The following is a 12,040-nucleotide window of genomic DNA, read 5'->3' as shown; positions in this document are numbered from 1 at the left end:
GTTAACAGTTCACTATTAAGACAGTCACTATTTTGACATTTAAGAACACTACACTATTAGACTGATTACTGTTTTGTACTACTGTGATTTAAGCACTCAAAATCTGGCTTCCTTCCAAAAAAATTAATTTATTAAGCACCTAATTTTACATGAGGGATTATTGTTATTCATAACAGTGTTTTTTTCATGTGAAGTAAAAATTTTGAAGTTGCATAATCAAAGTTCAGTCACGGAATCACAGAATGGCTGAGTCTGGAAGGGACCTCTGGGGGTCATGTTGACCACCCCATCTGCTTTATCAGAGCCACCTTGAGCTGCGTGCCCCAGTCTGTGTCCAGATGGCTTTTGAACACCTCCAAGGATGGAGACTCCACAACCTCTCTGGACAATCTGTGCCAATGGTTGGTCATCTCCACAGTAAAGTGTTTCCTGATACTCCTCTTGTCCCCTCAGTGGCCACCATTGACAAAAGCCTGGCTTTGGTTTTTTTACAGCTTCTCTTCACATCTTCATATTTCTGATCCATCATTACTGATAAATTTCCCCCTTTTCAATGATAGTGAAGAACTCATTACCTCCTCCTCCTTCTCCCCCTTTACCTGCTCTGGCTGCCTTCACACTATGCCCAACCTTCCCCACCTCAGGCCAAGGAGAGGGGTTACCTTTCTCTCAGTGTGTGTGGTCAGTGCCCCTTGTCAGGGAGGGATTTGAGCCCTGGCAGTGGCAGGGAGAGAAAGGATTGCTCTGCCATCTTGGCAAACACACCATCATTTGCAATGCAGTGCTGGGAGCCCAGCGTGCTACAGCATTACCACAGTGTGAGATGGGGATCCAGGGAACTTTTGACTTGGTGGGATTCTGTACATCTTCCTCACACACAAGGAAGTCAAGGAGGATTAGTGCTGCTCTCCTCTGACAGCTTTAAACCATGTGAAGAGTGAGAGCTTGCAGTCCCAGACTTCGAGTCCAGCACAAAGTAACTCTTCCCCCAAACCACAGATAATGTGGATGGAGGGAGCCTCAGAGCAGCTGGTTTGAGCTGTTGTGTGACTCTTAGGGCATTAGATTGATTGCAGTAATACATGTCCCACACCAGAATGAAAGGGAGTTGTATCTCAAGTACACAGGCATGTAACTTGACTACATTAGCATGTATTCAAACACACACAAATCTGCTGGTGCTAGAGTTGGAAAGCTGAGAGCAGAATTGCTTGTCCACTTCAAATGACAGTGCTGATTTTCAAACTGTGTGAAATTCTAGCAATTAAAGGGATGCCCAGTGTATGTGCCATCTTGCAAGCACTCACAAAGCCACTGCTGTGATAGATGTCATGGCTTGCAGTCTATTAAAGGCCAATGTCTCTGTAATTTCTCATGTTCCATTTCCTATTTTGTTTGATACAGCTCATTATATGCTTGCACAATGTGCTTCTTTTGTGTTGATGTATGACTGTGAATGTTATTGAAGGGAACCTGCTTGGTAGGGACCCGATTAAACTCCAGCTGTCACTAAAGCAGGTGTTTAGCACAGTTTAGCTGCCATACTTTAGCTGATTAGTAGTAGCCTTCAACAGAATGCAATTTGGGATGTAACACATAATTTTATATTGATGCATAAGGCTGACTTATGAGGACCATTGGTAAGATTTGCTATTCTATCCCTATAATGATGAATCAATTCTGTAAATATAAAAATTAGCTTTTTACACCTCCTGTGCAACATATCAAGAATAGAACCCAAACAATTAATCACTCACACTGGTTTGAGAGGTATTTCAGGATTCAAGATCTGCAAATAAGGTTTAATATACAAAGCCCATAGTTTCTATAGGGAGAAATAAAAACTGCATTAAAGTATCTAGCATTTGTAAATGCCATGGCCAGCATGCCATATTTTTGTATTAACAAAAATAACACCAGAGATTTGGAATCTGTGTGAAAATGCATGAAATACACACCCAAAGAACAACATTTTTGGTATACTATGATGATGCCTTTTTATAGGAATTACTTCCAACATAAATTGTATACATACATAAATTGCCTAGGAACCATGAAAGGAAAATGTCTTCTAACATCTATAGTGAAACATTATATTTCTTTATTTAGAAAGCAGACAGGGCTCCATTAAAATTACTGTATAACTTATCAAGAATCTGACCAGATTGACTGATTTGAGTCAGAGTCTTGAAATTTCGTGTGAAATTTAGCTTGAAATTTAATTTGGATTCTACTATCTTTGGCATGTTGGTCTGTTCTAAAAAGCATTTCAAATGACAGAACAAAAAGTGAATCAAAGCTTCTCATTCAAGCACATCTTATTTCAGGATCAGAACAGTTTTAGTTTTGAATTAAGCTAAAGAGTCTAGTTTAAAGGAACCCAGCCCTATACAAAATTCACAGACTGCACATCTAGAAGAACAGATGATTCTTTAAGCAGGTACCAGTGAAACAGGTTTTATGTAGTACACAAGTTCTTAATGCTTAGTTTGCATCTCTAGTGGAAAGCAGTGGCTTCCCACAGGTTTTCACAATGCTGAGTGTTTAGCAATAAGAGTATATTTCCAGCTCCAACTCCATTTCAGGTTCTTAAGTCTTAAAATCTTTTCTTGATACATGCTGTAGAACAGAAGGTCACTGCTCTGTGGAGTCAATCCACTGCAGCTGCAGTTATTGATTCATTAAATGCATTAAACTATCTTCTCAAGTACTAACATAGTAAAACCCCAGTCTTTGGAGATGGGCTATCAGCAACAAACCCAATTAGAGCTGAGAAGAGTGAAAACTAAAGGAAAACATCAATACTGCCTTCTGTAACTGAGATGTAGAATTGGATGATAAATGATTAACATGAATTGAACTCTGAGAAGCCACCTTTGGCAATAAACGTGAATCTAAGACATGTCTAAAAACATGTGTTTGTAGCCTGATAGAATATGCCTTCTGAATGTCAGCCTGAGCATCAGTTTGCAAAATAAATATGGCAGACAAGGACTTAGCTCTCAAAGACACAAAAGGGAAAAGATAAAAGACAATTTGAAAGAAAAAAGTGGCAAATATTTAAGATGCAGTAAAAATTATATAAGATCAAGAGGTGTGCCATGTTGTATACTTTTACAAAGGCTTTCTTCCTGCTCAGCTTTATTTGTAAATAGCTTTAATTTAGACTTTAAAACACTTGTGGAAGGGATCTTCTGCATATGTGAAGCATCTATGATGGTTATGTATCCTTTATGAAAATTATTAATAGATTTGACAATGAATAATAAATATTAGTAATGAATGCAGAATTTGCTCAGCCTGTAGGCAAAGAACTTCCTTTTTGATCTAATGCTATAATGTATTTAATTTATAGCTCATTATTACTATCACAAAATCTTCTTCCTAAAAATATTTTTAACTTCTAGAATAAGACCTTCGTTTTAACATTACAGATGAAATACAAGGAAGAAAACTACAGCTCTAATGTTGGTTTAGATGAGAATGAGAAACAACTTTAAGTGTCAGGCTACAGTGATTCTATTAACATCAAATTTGTTCTGATTAGCTGAAAAGGAACAGAAGAAAGGCAAGGCTTCTTTCTAAATTTATATTATTGGCTCTGAATCCTGGGGCAATACTGTCAACACTAGCCTATGGAGTGTCTTCAACCATAAATGATGGAAAAGATTTGTTAAATCTGATGAAAATTATTTTCAAGAATTAAAAGGAAATCCTGGCCCCAGTGTAATCCTTGACAGAAGTACAGAAGGCCTGTATTTTGCTCTCTACTTGTTCTTCCCCTCAAGGGCTGGCAAAATATTAACAAAGTTGCAATGTCTTAAATGTCACATGCTGTTTTATACTGACTTTAAAGCAGCTGCTCGTCCAAGTTCTGCTCTGAATTGGGAAATCTGGTCCAGTTTGTCTAGAATAAGTTGTTCCTTAGCTTGTTTTTCATGAATTATCTGATCTCTCTTCTCCTCCTCTGCTGCCTTCTGTGCTTCCTTGAGCAGGGCGAGGCGTTCACGTAGTTCCACTATTGACATTTCACCAAATAAACCATGGCCACCAGTCTAGAGAACACAAAATATAGCTTTAAATAACACTCTAAATACCAAGGGGGGAGTAAATGAGTAAAATCAGAATATTTTGATTGTGTTCCAATTCACGCTGAATATTTTCTGATTTCCAGAAATATAGGGATGATCCTAAACTAACTGGTATTTAAAAGCTGGTTTTATAATCTAGAGCATATATTTCATAAAATATTTTAGAAAAAGCCTTGAGAAATATATATAAGATAATTATAAATACAATATATTTGCTTTCAAAAAAATCTACTTGACTTTTTGTTTTAATTAGACTTTTGAATTTTTAAAATGTGTAAAACTCCTTTTGTTTTTTTTTTAATGTGTGAAACCAGAGCAGACTTTACACTAAAAATATGCATTTTTTGTATATATATATTTCCAAAGTATGCATTTGATCTGTAATGGTATCTGCTGTTTTTATCTGAAATTATTAGGACTAAACAATGCTTCATACCCAGAAAATTCAGATCCTAATGCCCAAATTTAAAATATTTGAACCTGAATGTTTAATGAAGGCTTTTTAATTGCCACTTTGCAATGTGAATGATAATGAGATGCCGAGATCTGAGGAGAGACTTCTGCACTTTAGTTTGCAAACAAAGATGTATCATTTCCAAACAGCTTTGTGAAGGCTTTAAGTTTTAGGCCCTTGCTCTTATATATACTTTTCCTTTCTTTCAAGTCCACCATTAAACTTGAAATGACCATAGAGTTGTATTCACAGGAAGTGAAAGGGAAATGTTTTGCAACAGGGTATATATATCTATATCTCTATATCTCTATATCTCTATATCTATCTATCTATCTATCTATCTGTCTATCTCAGTGGTAGTGTTTGAGCATGACAAGCAGACAGCAAACATGTCTAGTAAAGAGAATTTTCTCAAAGCATAGAGTGGTAGAAGCTGAATGTTTTGAGTGTCTGCATTTTAAAAAATGCTCAGTGAAGCCAGTGAAGTAGTTCCTAAAATCAGAAAGGTTCTACACCCATGCAGTAGATACTGCTGATATTCAAGCTGAAGTACCATGAAGAGAAGAACTGGTACTTTAAAATTAGGAGAATGAATGGGAATTTTATGGACAAATACTTAATTGCACTAAGCCTGAAAAAGCCTGTTGTAGAAAGAAAACCATCCCATCTTTGGGAAATCTATCACCAAAAATGTGCCAACGATTTTATGGACAAATACTTAATTGCACTAAGCCTGAAAAAGCCTGTTGTAGAAAGAAAACCAGGGAAATCTATCACCAAAAATGTGCCAATTCACTAGAGTGCTACTGTAATAGTCAGTGTAATGGAAGAGTGAAATTGTGATACAGTATCACAGAACAATTTGAGTTGGAAGGGACCTTAAAGACCAGCTAGTCCAAAAGCCCTGCCATGGCCAAGAACATCCTCCTAACCAGGTTGCTTCAAGTCCCATCCACCACAGTCTTGAACACTTCCAGGGAAGGGGCATCCACAACTTCTCTGGGCAACCTGTGCCAGTGGTTCATCACACTGACTGTAAAAAATGTATTTCTTATGTCCAAACTGCTAATCTGCTTCTGATTAAGTTAACAAATAAGAAAACAGATTCCTGGATGCTGCCTAAGTCTGGGCATTGCAGAGCCCAATCCCAGGTGTATGAGTTGTTGTGCACCAACAGCAAGTCCAAGAAGTTTGAGATGCAGTTAATACAGTTACTATAAACTATAGACTTACACACACAAGTCCTTTACACAGAATTGTAACAGCTCAGAAGGTTTTGGGTTCTATTGATAATCTCTTTCATATACCTGAATGTTGACAGTTTTGAAAGCAAAGTAAATTAATCTTGCTAATAACCATGGCCATCACCACTGCAATATAACAAAGTATACATGAGTTCAAACTTTGTGTTGATCCAGTTCTTAATCTGACTGACAAATCTTTGGATTTGTGAAGATGCACAGAACATCTTGTAATCACTGTCCAGACTGTTTTTGTAAGATATTGGGAAACCCAGATCCTATTGGCAAAATTCAAAGAAGGTTCAAGAGGACTAAGATTTCACTTGCCATCAGAATATTGTTCTTGATAAAATTTTCATTTTATGGACTTTGTCTATGTTTAATTTCATATCTAACTTTTGTCATGCAATATGACAAAATATGACATGTATGGGGTCACTTAGTACTTCTTCCACCTAGACTGATATATCTGCAGTACACAACCCTCTGAATGTGTGAAACATATACAGTACACATTTATGTAAAAACAGTAGTTTTTCCTTTTCAGCTTACCTCTGTTAAATCAACAAACTTGTGTCTGATGCTAGGTGTGGACTCAATAGCTCGTATTTGTTGAATTAGCTCATATCTTTTCCTGTTGTTCTCCTCCTTTTCTTCCAAAGCTTGCCGGAGAAGTTCTTCACTTTCTTCACAAACCTGCTGAACTGAAAGATAAGAATTAATCTCAGTTAGCTGTTTGCCTACTTTAACAAGTAGTCCATCTGGAGGAAAATTCATATGCATTCATGAATAATGATACTAATACTGATCTAAAGGTACTTGAGGGAACAGTCTGGTATTGGTGGGAGGAATCATTTAAGAAACAAATGAGTACTTCCCACCTCCACCATCTATCCTTCTATTCAGCACATAAATGTAATATATACATACACAGACACTTTGAATTACTGCTTTGTAATTTCTGTTCTCATTTGTACATACTTTGTTTCATTACTTAATAAAAGTATATTATAAAATAGAAAATATTCATAGTCTTCCAAGCTATGTATAGCCTAGAAATGACTGAATTGCAAAGACTGGTAGGCTCTGCTAGTCCATTTTGGAGTGACTAACACTCTTTGCGTGCCTCAATCCTTATGAATACAAGTATGGAGATACACAAGCAGAGAAGTCTGCATTTGAAAAAAAAAAAAAAAAGTAGAGTCATTAACATGTGCTGCTTTTAGATGGAAGGGAAACTGTTTGCAGAACATTAGTGATGTATATCTCCTGTTTAAACTAAGAGTAATTCCCATGACCAGTAGCTTAGAATTTCTGATCTGCCCATTGCCAGCTGATTCCTGAATTCATATTCATACATTCATGGGAATGTATAGCCTGGATCTTTCCCTCAGTTTCACTTTTCCCTCTGCAAAAATTGTAATTGGCTTGCTAAAAGAAAGATGAAGTAATTTGGGGATATTTAGCATCACCTCTCATTTTTTCTGGCAATATATATACCTATCTGTTGTTTGTATTCCTGGATCTTTGCTTTTACTTGCTTTACATTCTTGTGTCCTTCCATGACCTGCTCCACCAGCTCTTTCATTTCTTTCTGCTCCTGTAGACGTTTCTCTGCATACAGGTGCATCAGCTCTGCTTTCTAAATCACAAACAAACAGGTGAACACAGCTCCTGGTAAGTGGTGATCTGAGTGCCTCAAATCATTGAAACAGGGTAAGGACAATTGGATTCCAACTATTACATCATCCACAAAAATAGTAAAGGACAATGGCTGGGGACAAGAAAGAGACCCAGATTTAAGCTCCCCTCTCTGTGTTTTATTTACACACAACTGCCCTGCATGACATTTGTACTGCTGTTTTCCATAATTCCCTCCTACATGTTTCCAAGAGCAGACAGAAGGAGTAATTTCTGATCTGGTTGTGAGATAGAAAGAAGTGTGCTAATCTAATATACTGCTAGTTGTGTGCCTGCAGGAACTTCTTGGGCCCAAGTCACAGCTCTGTAATGTCAAATCCACTTTTGGGTACCGTGTTCCTTTCTTTTTCAGAGAAAAGGAAGATTGATTTTCTCAGCTTAGACTCCTTGCTGCTCTTTCTGTTTTAGATGGGACACCTGAGTTTTAAAAGAAGAAAGCAGGTCAGCACAACAGCTGAACATTGGTGAGTGTTTGGAGATCTGCCTGTGGATGACATGCCCTGCTTGTTGACAAGCAAAGGGAGCTATGTGGAATTGGTCGGGTTAGAGCGAGTCTTATTTGCACACCCCCATATCTATTCATTTTGGGACATTTCTGCTAACAAATAAAACACATATGACTGAAGCTGAAGTGAATATAACAATTGCAATACTTTTGGAATGAGTATGAGCAATTATACCATGTTCACTTGTACACTAGGGTTCCCTTTAAGTTCTTGCTATAGTCTTTCTACACAAACGTGAAGACTCAGTACCAAAAAAGATTAAAAGGTATTATAGGACAGAAAAGGAACTCATTAAGCAAATTTTCCTTTAGCCTTTATATAAATTTTGTACATTTGTGGTCCCATTTCATGTTGCTGAGACATTGCACTGACATTTGTGAGACGGTCAAGAAACAGGTACTGGCCTAGAGGGCATAGCAACAAACTGGAGAAATAGAAAAGAATGTGATGGTGGCTGTGAGAAGTTTCAAATCTGTAGTATTTGGTGATTCTTGATCACCTGTTTAGTGTATAAGAAAAGCACTGGGAAAATGCAATGTGGGTTGTGAAAATAAAAAAAAGATCTAGCAATGATTTTAAGAAACTGTGATTTGCCAGATTGAAAACAGTGTGAAAATATTTCTTGGCATAAATATGCAGTTTTCCATACAGATGGATCCAAAGAGGGTTGTCTGAATTTTCACCTAAGAGAAATCTAGATGTGTCAGATAGTATGAAGTAAATTGAATGATATCAGTTTAAGAAAACAAATATTTTCATATTTGTGACTCTTATTTTAACAAGATAAAGAAAGCAGTTATATATTGTTGATTTCAATGCTAATGGTGCTTAGTATCTCAGTAACTGTTCAAGAAGGATTTGCATAATGACAGAATATAGGGGAGCATTCTTTGACCTTCTGCTTTTATTCAATTTATTTCATAAGTGTTAATTAAATTTAAAAAAACCTTGTAAAAAGTACTTTCGTGTATAAGCATTGCTGTATCTGGAAATTATAGTCCTCTTTTTCCTTTGTTTGCAGACTCCAGTGAGTAAAGACACTGCATAGAATTTTACACCTCTAATAGCAGGTACCATCTGTGCTATGATTTGCAAAGACTGGAAATCAGCAAAATTTGAGCATTCCCGTATGTGTTACCTCTTCTCTCAATAGACCAGCTTTCTTCTTGTTTTCTTGGGTTACATTCTGATGGGCTAGAACTGCCTCTTCATAACTCAGTTTTCCTTGAAGCCTCCTACACTCTATTTCAGCCAGTTGTTCTTCCAAATCTTTTCCACGCATCTGTTTCTGCCATTCTAAGAATTCAGATGGGTCTCCAGCCCCTTGCTGCAAATTTTCAACTCTGCAAGAGAGAAAAAAAAAATACACTATTTTAGGGATCTGGCTTTGTAGCCTTGCCTTGGTTTGTAAAGCATTTCCAGTAGCTTTTGATAGAAAGTGTTTGATCTCTGCAGAGAAAAAAGGCAGTCATCACAAAGTCATTTTCATTCAGATATATTTTCATTCCAGTCTAAGAGGTGTTGTTACTATGTGTAAAGCCTGAGAAAGCCAGACTGGAAGAAAGTGCATGACAGCATGAATCTGAAAGTTTTCAGTAAAACAAAGCCCCAAGAGAGGGCAAACTTTAGCTATGTATGGATTCTCATAAGGAGCAGAGAGAATCAGGTAAAGGGATGTACATTTTCTCAGAGGACTGCTTTGCTTAGAGGTAGAAAGAACAAATAACTTTCCTCTTTGACAATCTTCTTGTCCACTTTAACACAGAGAACAAAAAACTACTGCTTTATACTATTTCTGTTTTGTATTTTATCAATTAAATAATGTTGCTGTAATGAGGCAAAGAAGTATTCAGCTCTTAAGCAAAGTCACATTCTTATTTTTTGTGTTCAGCTGAGAGAGAAAAACATAGCAAAGCCCTGGGGTGGGCCCATGAAAGTCCTGCAGCAGAGGAGGGAATGAGCCAATAACTAGGGCAGAGACACCAACATGGAGTGAATTGCCTCTTCCTGCTGCTCCCCAGTGCATATACATGTGATACATCTATCTCTATATATATCTATATATATTTATTTCTCTCTCTTTCTCTCTCTCTCTCTATATATATATATTGTCTTAAATGCAGCTGAAGATTAAAACTCATTAAGATAAAACAGTGTCAAGTCATAGGGAACTATTCCTTTGCTGAGTGGAACAAATTCTGCCAGCCAGAGTGAACAGCAGCATATGTAATATGGAAGAGCCTCAGTATATGTGAATAGCTGATAACAGAACCTGAGTGATGTTTAATATCTACCTGCTAAAATCCTGATGCATGAACCAATACTGTTAGGTCCAAAGATCAAATCCAAACCTACACAGTCTTTCCAGGACTTAAAATGCTATCAATATTTAGTGCTTAGCCTGCTAAGCCAGGTGGATTAGAAGTAATACCAAAGCAGGATAACATGATATAAGTTTTATCTTTGTGAAGTTTTTTAGTGCAAATGTTATGTGATTCTAGCTGTAGAACACAACCTTCAGTGGCCACCCAGGAGTCACCTTTTCTCTAGTAACCATCCTCTGAAAACCTATGTTGCTGAATAAGGAAGAATCCTTATGTCAGGATTTCTTAGAGTACTAAATGCACAAAAGGACCTGGAACATCTTATTACCCCCCTTCCCCACCATCCTGGATTCAGTGCTTGTGTTCAAAGGCAGCTCTGCTGCAGTGAGACTGTCTAACACTGGATGGGATTGGAGTGAAAAGAACTGTGTGAGGAAGAGCTATGAAAAGTCCTGGTTGGTGTGTGTGTAGTTTCTTCCCAGCAGACACATTTAAGCCCGGGTTAACAGCCTTGGTCCTTGCCTAAGCTACTCCACAGATCAGCCTGCACCCAGCCCGGGGCTGGGCTGACTCTGCCTTCTTGACTTGGTTTCCTGGCTGGGCCTTGGCCCAGACTCATCCCTTTGGACTCTCATAGTGCCCTTGGCTGACCCTGCTGCCTGTCCCTGAATCTGTCCTGCACCTGCCAGGGGACCATGGAGCTGCTGTCAGTGAGGACATTGTCCCTACATGTCCTGCTGTCACTCTCAGCTCTTGGCTTATCTAGCTCTAAGGAACAGCACATTCTTAGTGTGCTATATCTTATTGTGATAGAAATGGACAGGTATTTTTATGTACATATAAACAAGTTCAAGTATCTAACTTGGCATGTAGTTGACCACAGCCATTGAAGAAAATGGAGATATATGAAATTATTTGGCTTCATATAGATGCATCTTGTACAAAGGACACAGAAACAGATGTATATTCAGGTCATTATTTAGTCTGGAGAATTGGAATAAGTATAAAAGTGATCCCTGTTGGACTTTGCAAGTGGACCCTAGCCAGAGTGCTAAATCAGAACACAGTAACACTGTACAGCATCTACACAAAAAGAATTACTTTTCCATAGACTTTTTCTTCTGTCCACTTCAATCCACTTCTCTCTTCCTTTGTCAACTCTTTTTATAGAATAGAATGACCTACAACAGATCCATTAGTTTAGTTTACCTGTAATTTCCTTAATTATTTTTGATGTGGCTCATATCCTATATCCAGGGATGTGAAAAGCAATCTCATGGTCCTACCTTTTGAGCTCTTCTTCCATTTTCCGCTGGTAGAGGGCACCCTCCCTCAAAATAGCTGCTGTGTTTAATTTAATGGGTATATTGTCAATCTGTCAGGAAAGGGAATGTATATTCCATAGTCAGTAATGTAAACCATGAAACACAGTATAAAAAACATCTCAGTGGGTTAAATTGACCCAAGACAGCATAAATTTTGCTTAAAGCATTCATCTAGCATTAATCTGACATTCACAATGAAATTGCATGCTGTTCATGAACCACTCAAGCTGCTTAAGAAATCAGCAAAGTCCCCCAAGTGGATTATAAATTTGTAATCAGTCTTGGACCATGTCAAATCCCATAGAATATCTTCACTTCCTTTCATATTTTCTAGTGCTTATATACGCTGTGCAAAAGGATTTGATCTGTTTTGGACAAAGACAATAAATTGCCTCTCT

The 12,040-nt window shown here is 37.5% G+C and overlaps 1 protein-coding gene across 1 annotated transcript in view; it reads right to left on the bottom strand.

The window, feature by feature from the left end:
• CFAP99 (cilia and flagella associated protein 99) overlaps nucleotides 1–12,040 on the bottom strand; it is a 51,195-nt gene that overhangs the window by 3,863 nt on the left and 35,292 nt on the right. Inside the window, exons 10-14 of the mRNA XM_039723904.1 lie at nucleotides 11,604–11,692; nucleotides 9,132–9,336; nucleotides 7,287–7,428; nucleotides 6,339–6,490; nucleotides 3,850–4,055 (exon numbers count right to left, since the gene is read on the bottom strand). Of these exons, the coding sequence (XP_039579838.1) occupies nucleotides 3,850–4,055; nucleotides 6,339–6,490; nucleotides 7,287–7,428; nucleotides 9,132–9,336; nucleotides 11,604–11,692 (794 nt within the window). The remainder of the gene's footprint in view (nucleotides 1–3,849; nucleotides 4,056–6,338; nucleotides 6,491–7,286; nucleotides 7,429–9,131; nucleotides 9,337–11,603; nucleotides 11,693–12,040) is intronic.

The sequence above is a fragment of the Passer montanus genome, unplaced genomic scaffold, assembly GCF_014805655.1.
Source record: "Passer montanus isolate IOZ18808 unplaced genomic scaffold, ASM1480565v1 scaffold51, whole genome shotgun sequence".
Classification (NCBI taxonomy): domain Eukaryota; kingdom Metazoa; phylum Chordata; class Aves; order Passeriformes; family Passeridae; genus Passer; species Passer montanus.
Note: the sequence above shows the minus strand (reverse complement) of the source record. Positions and strands in the feature narration are given on the sequence as shown.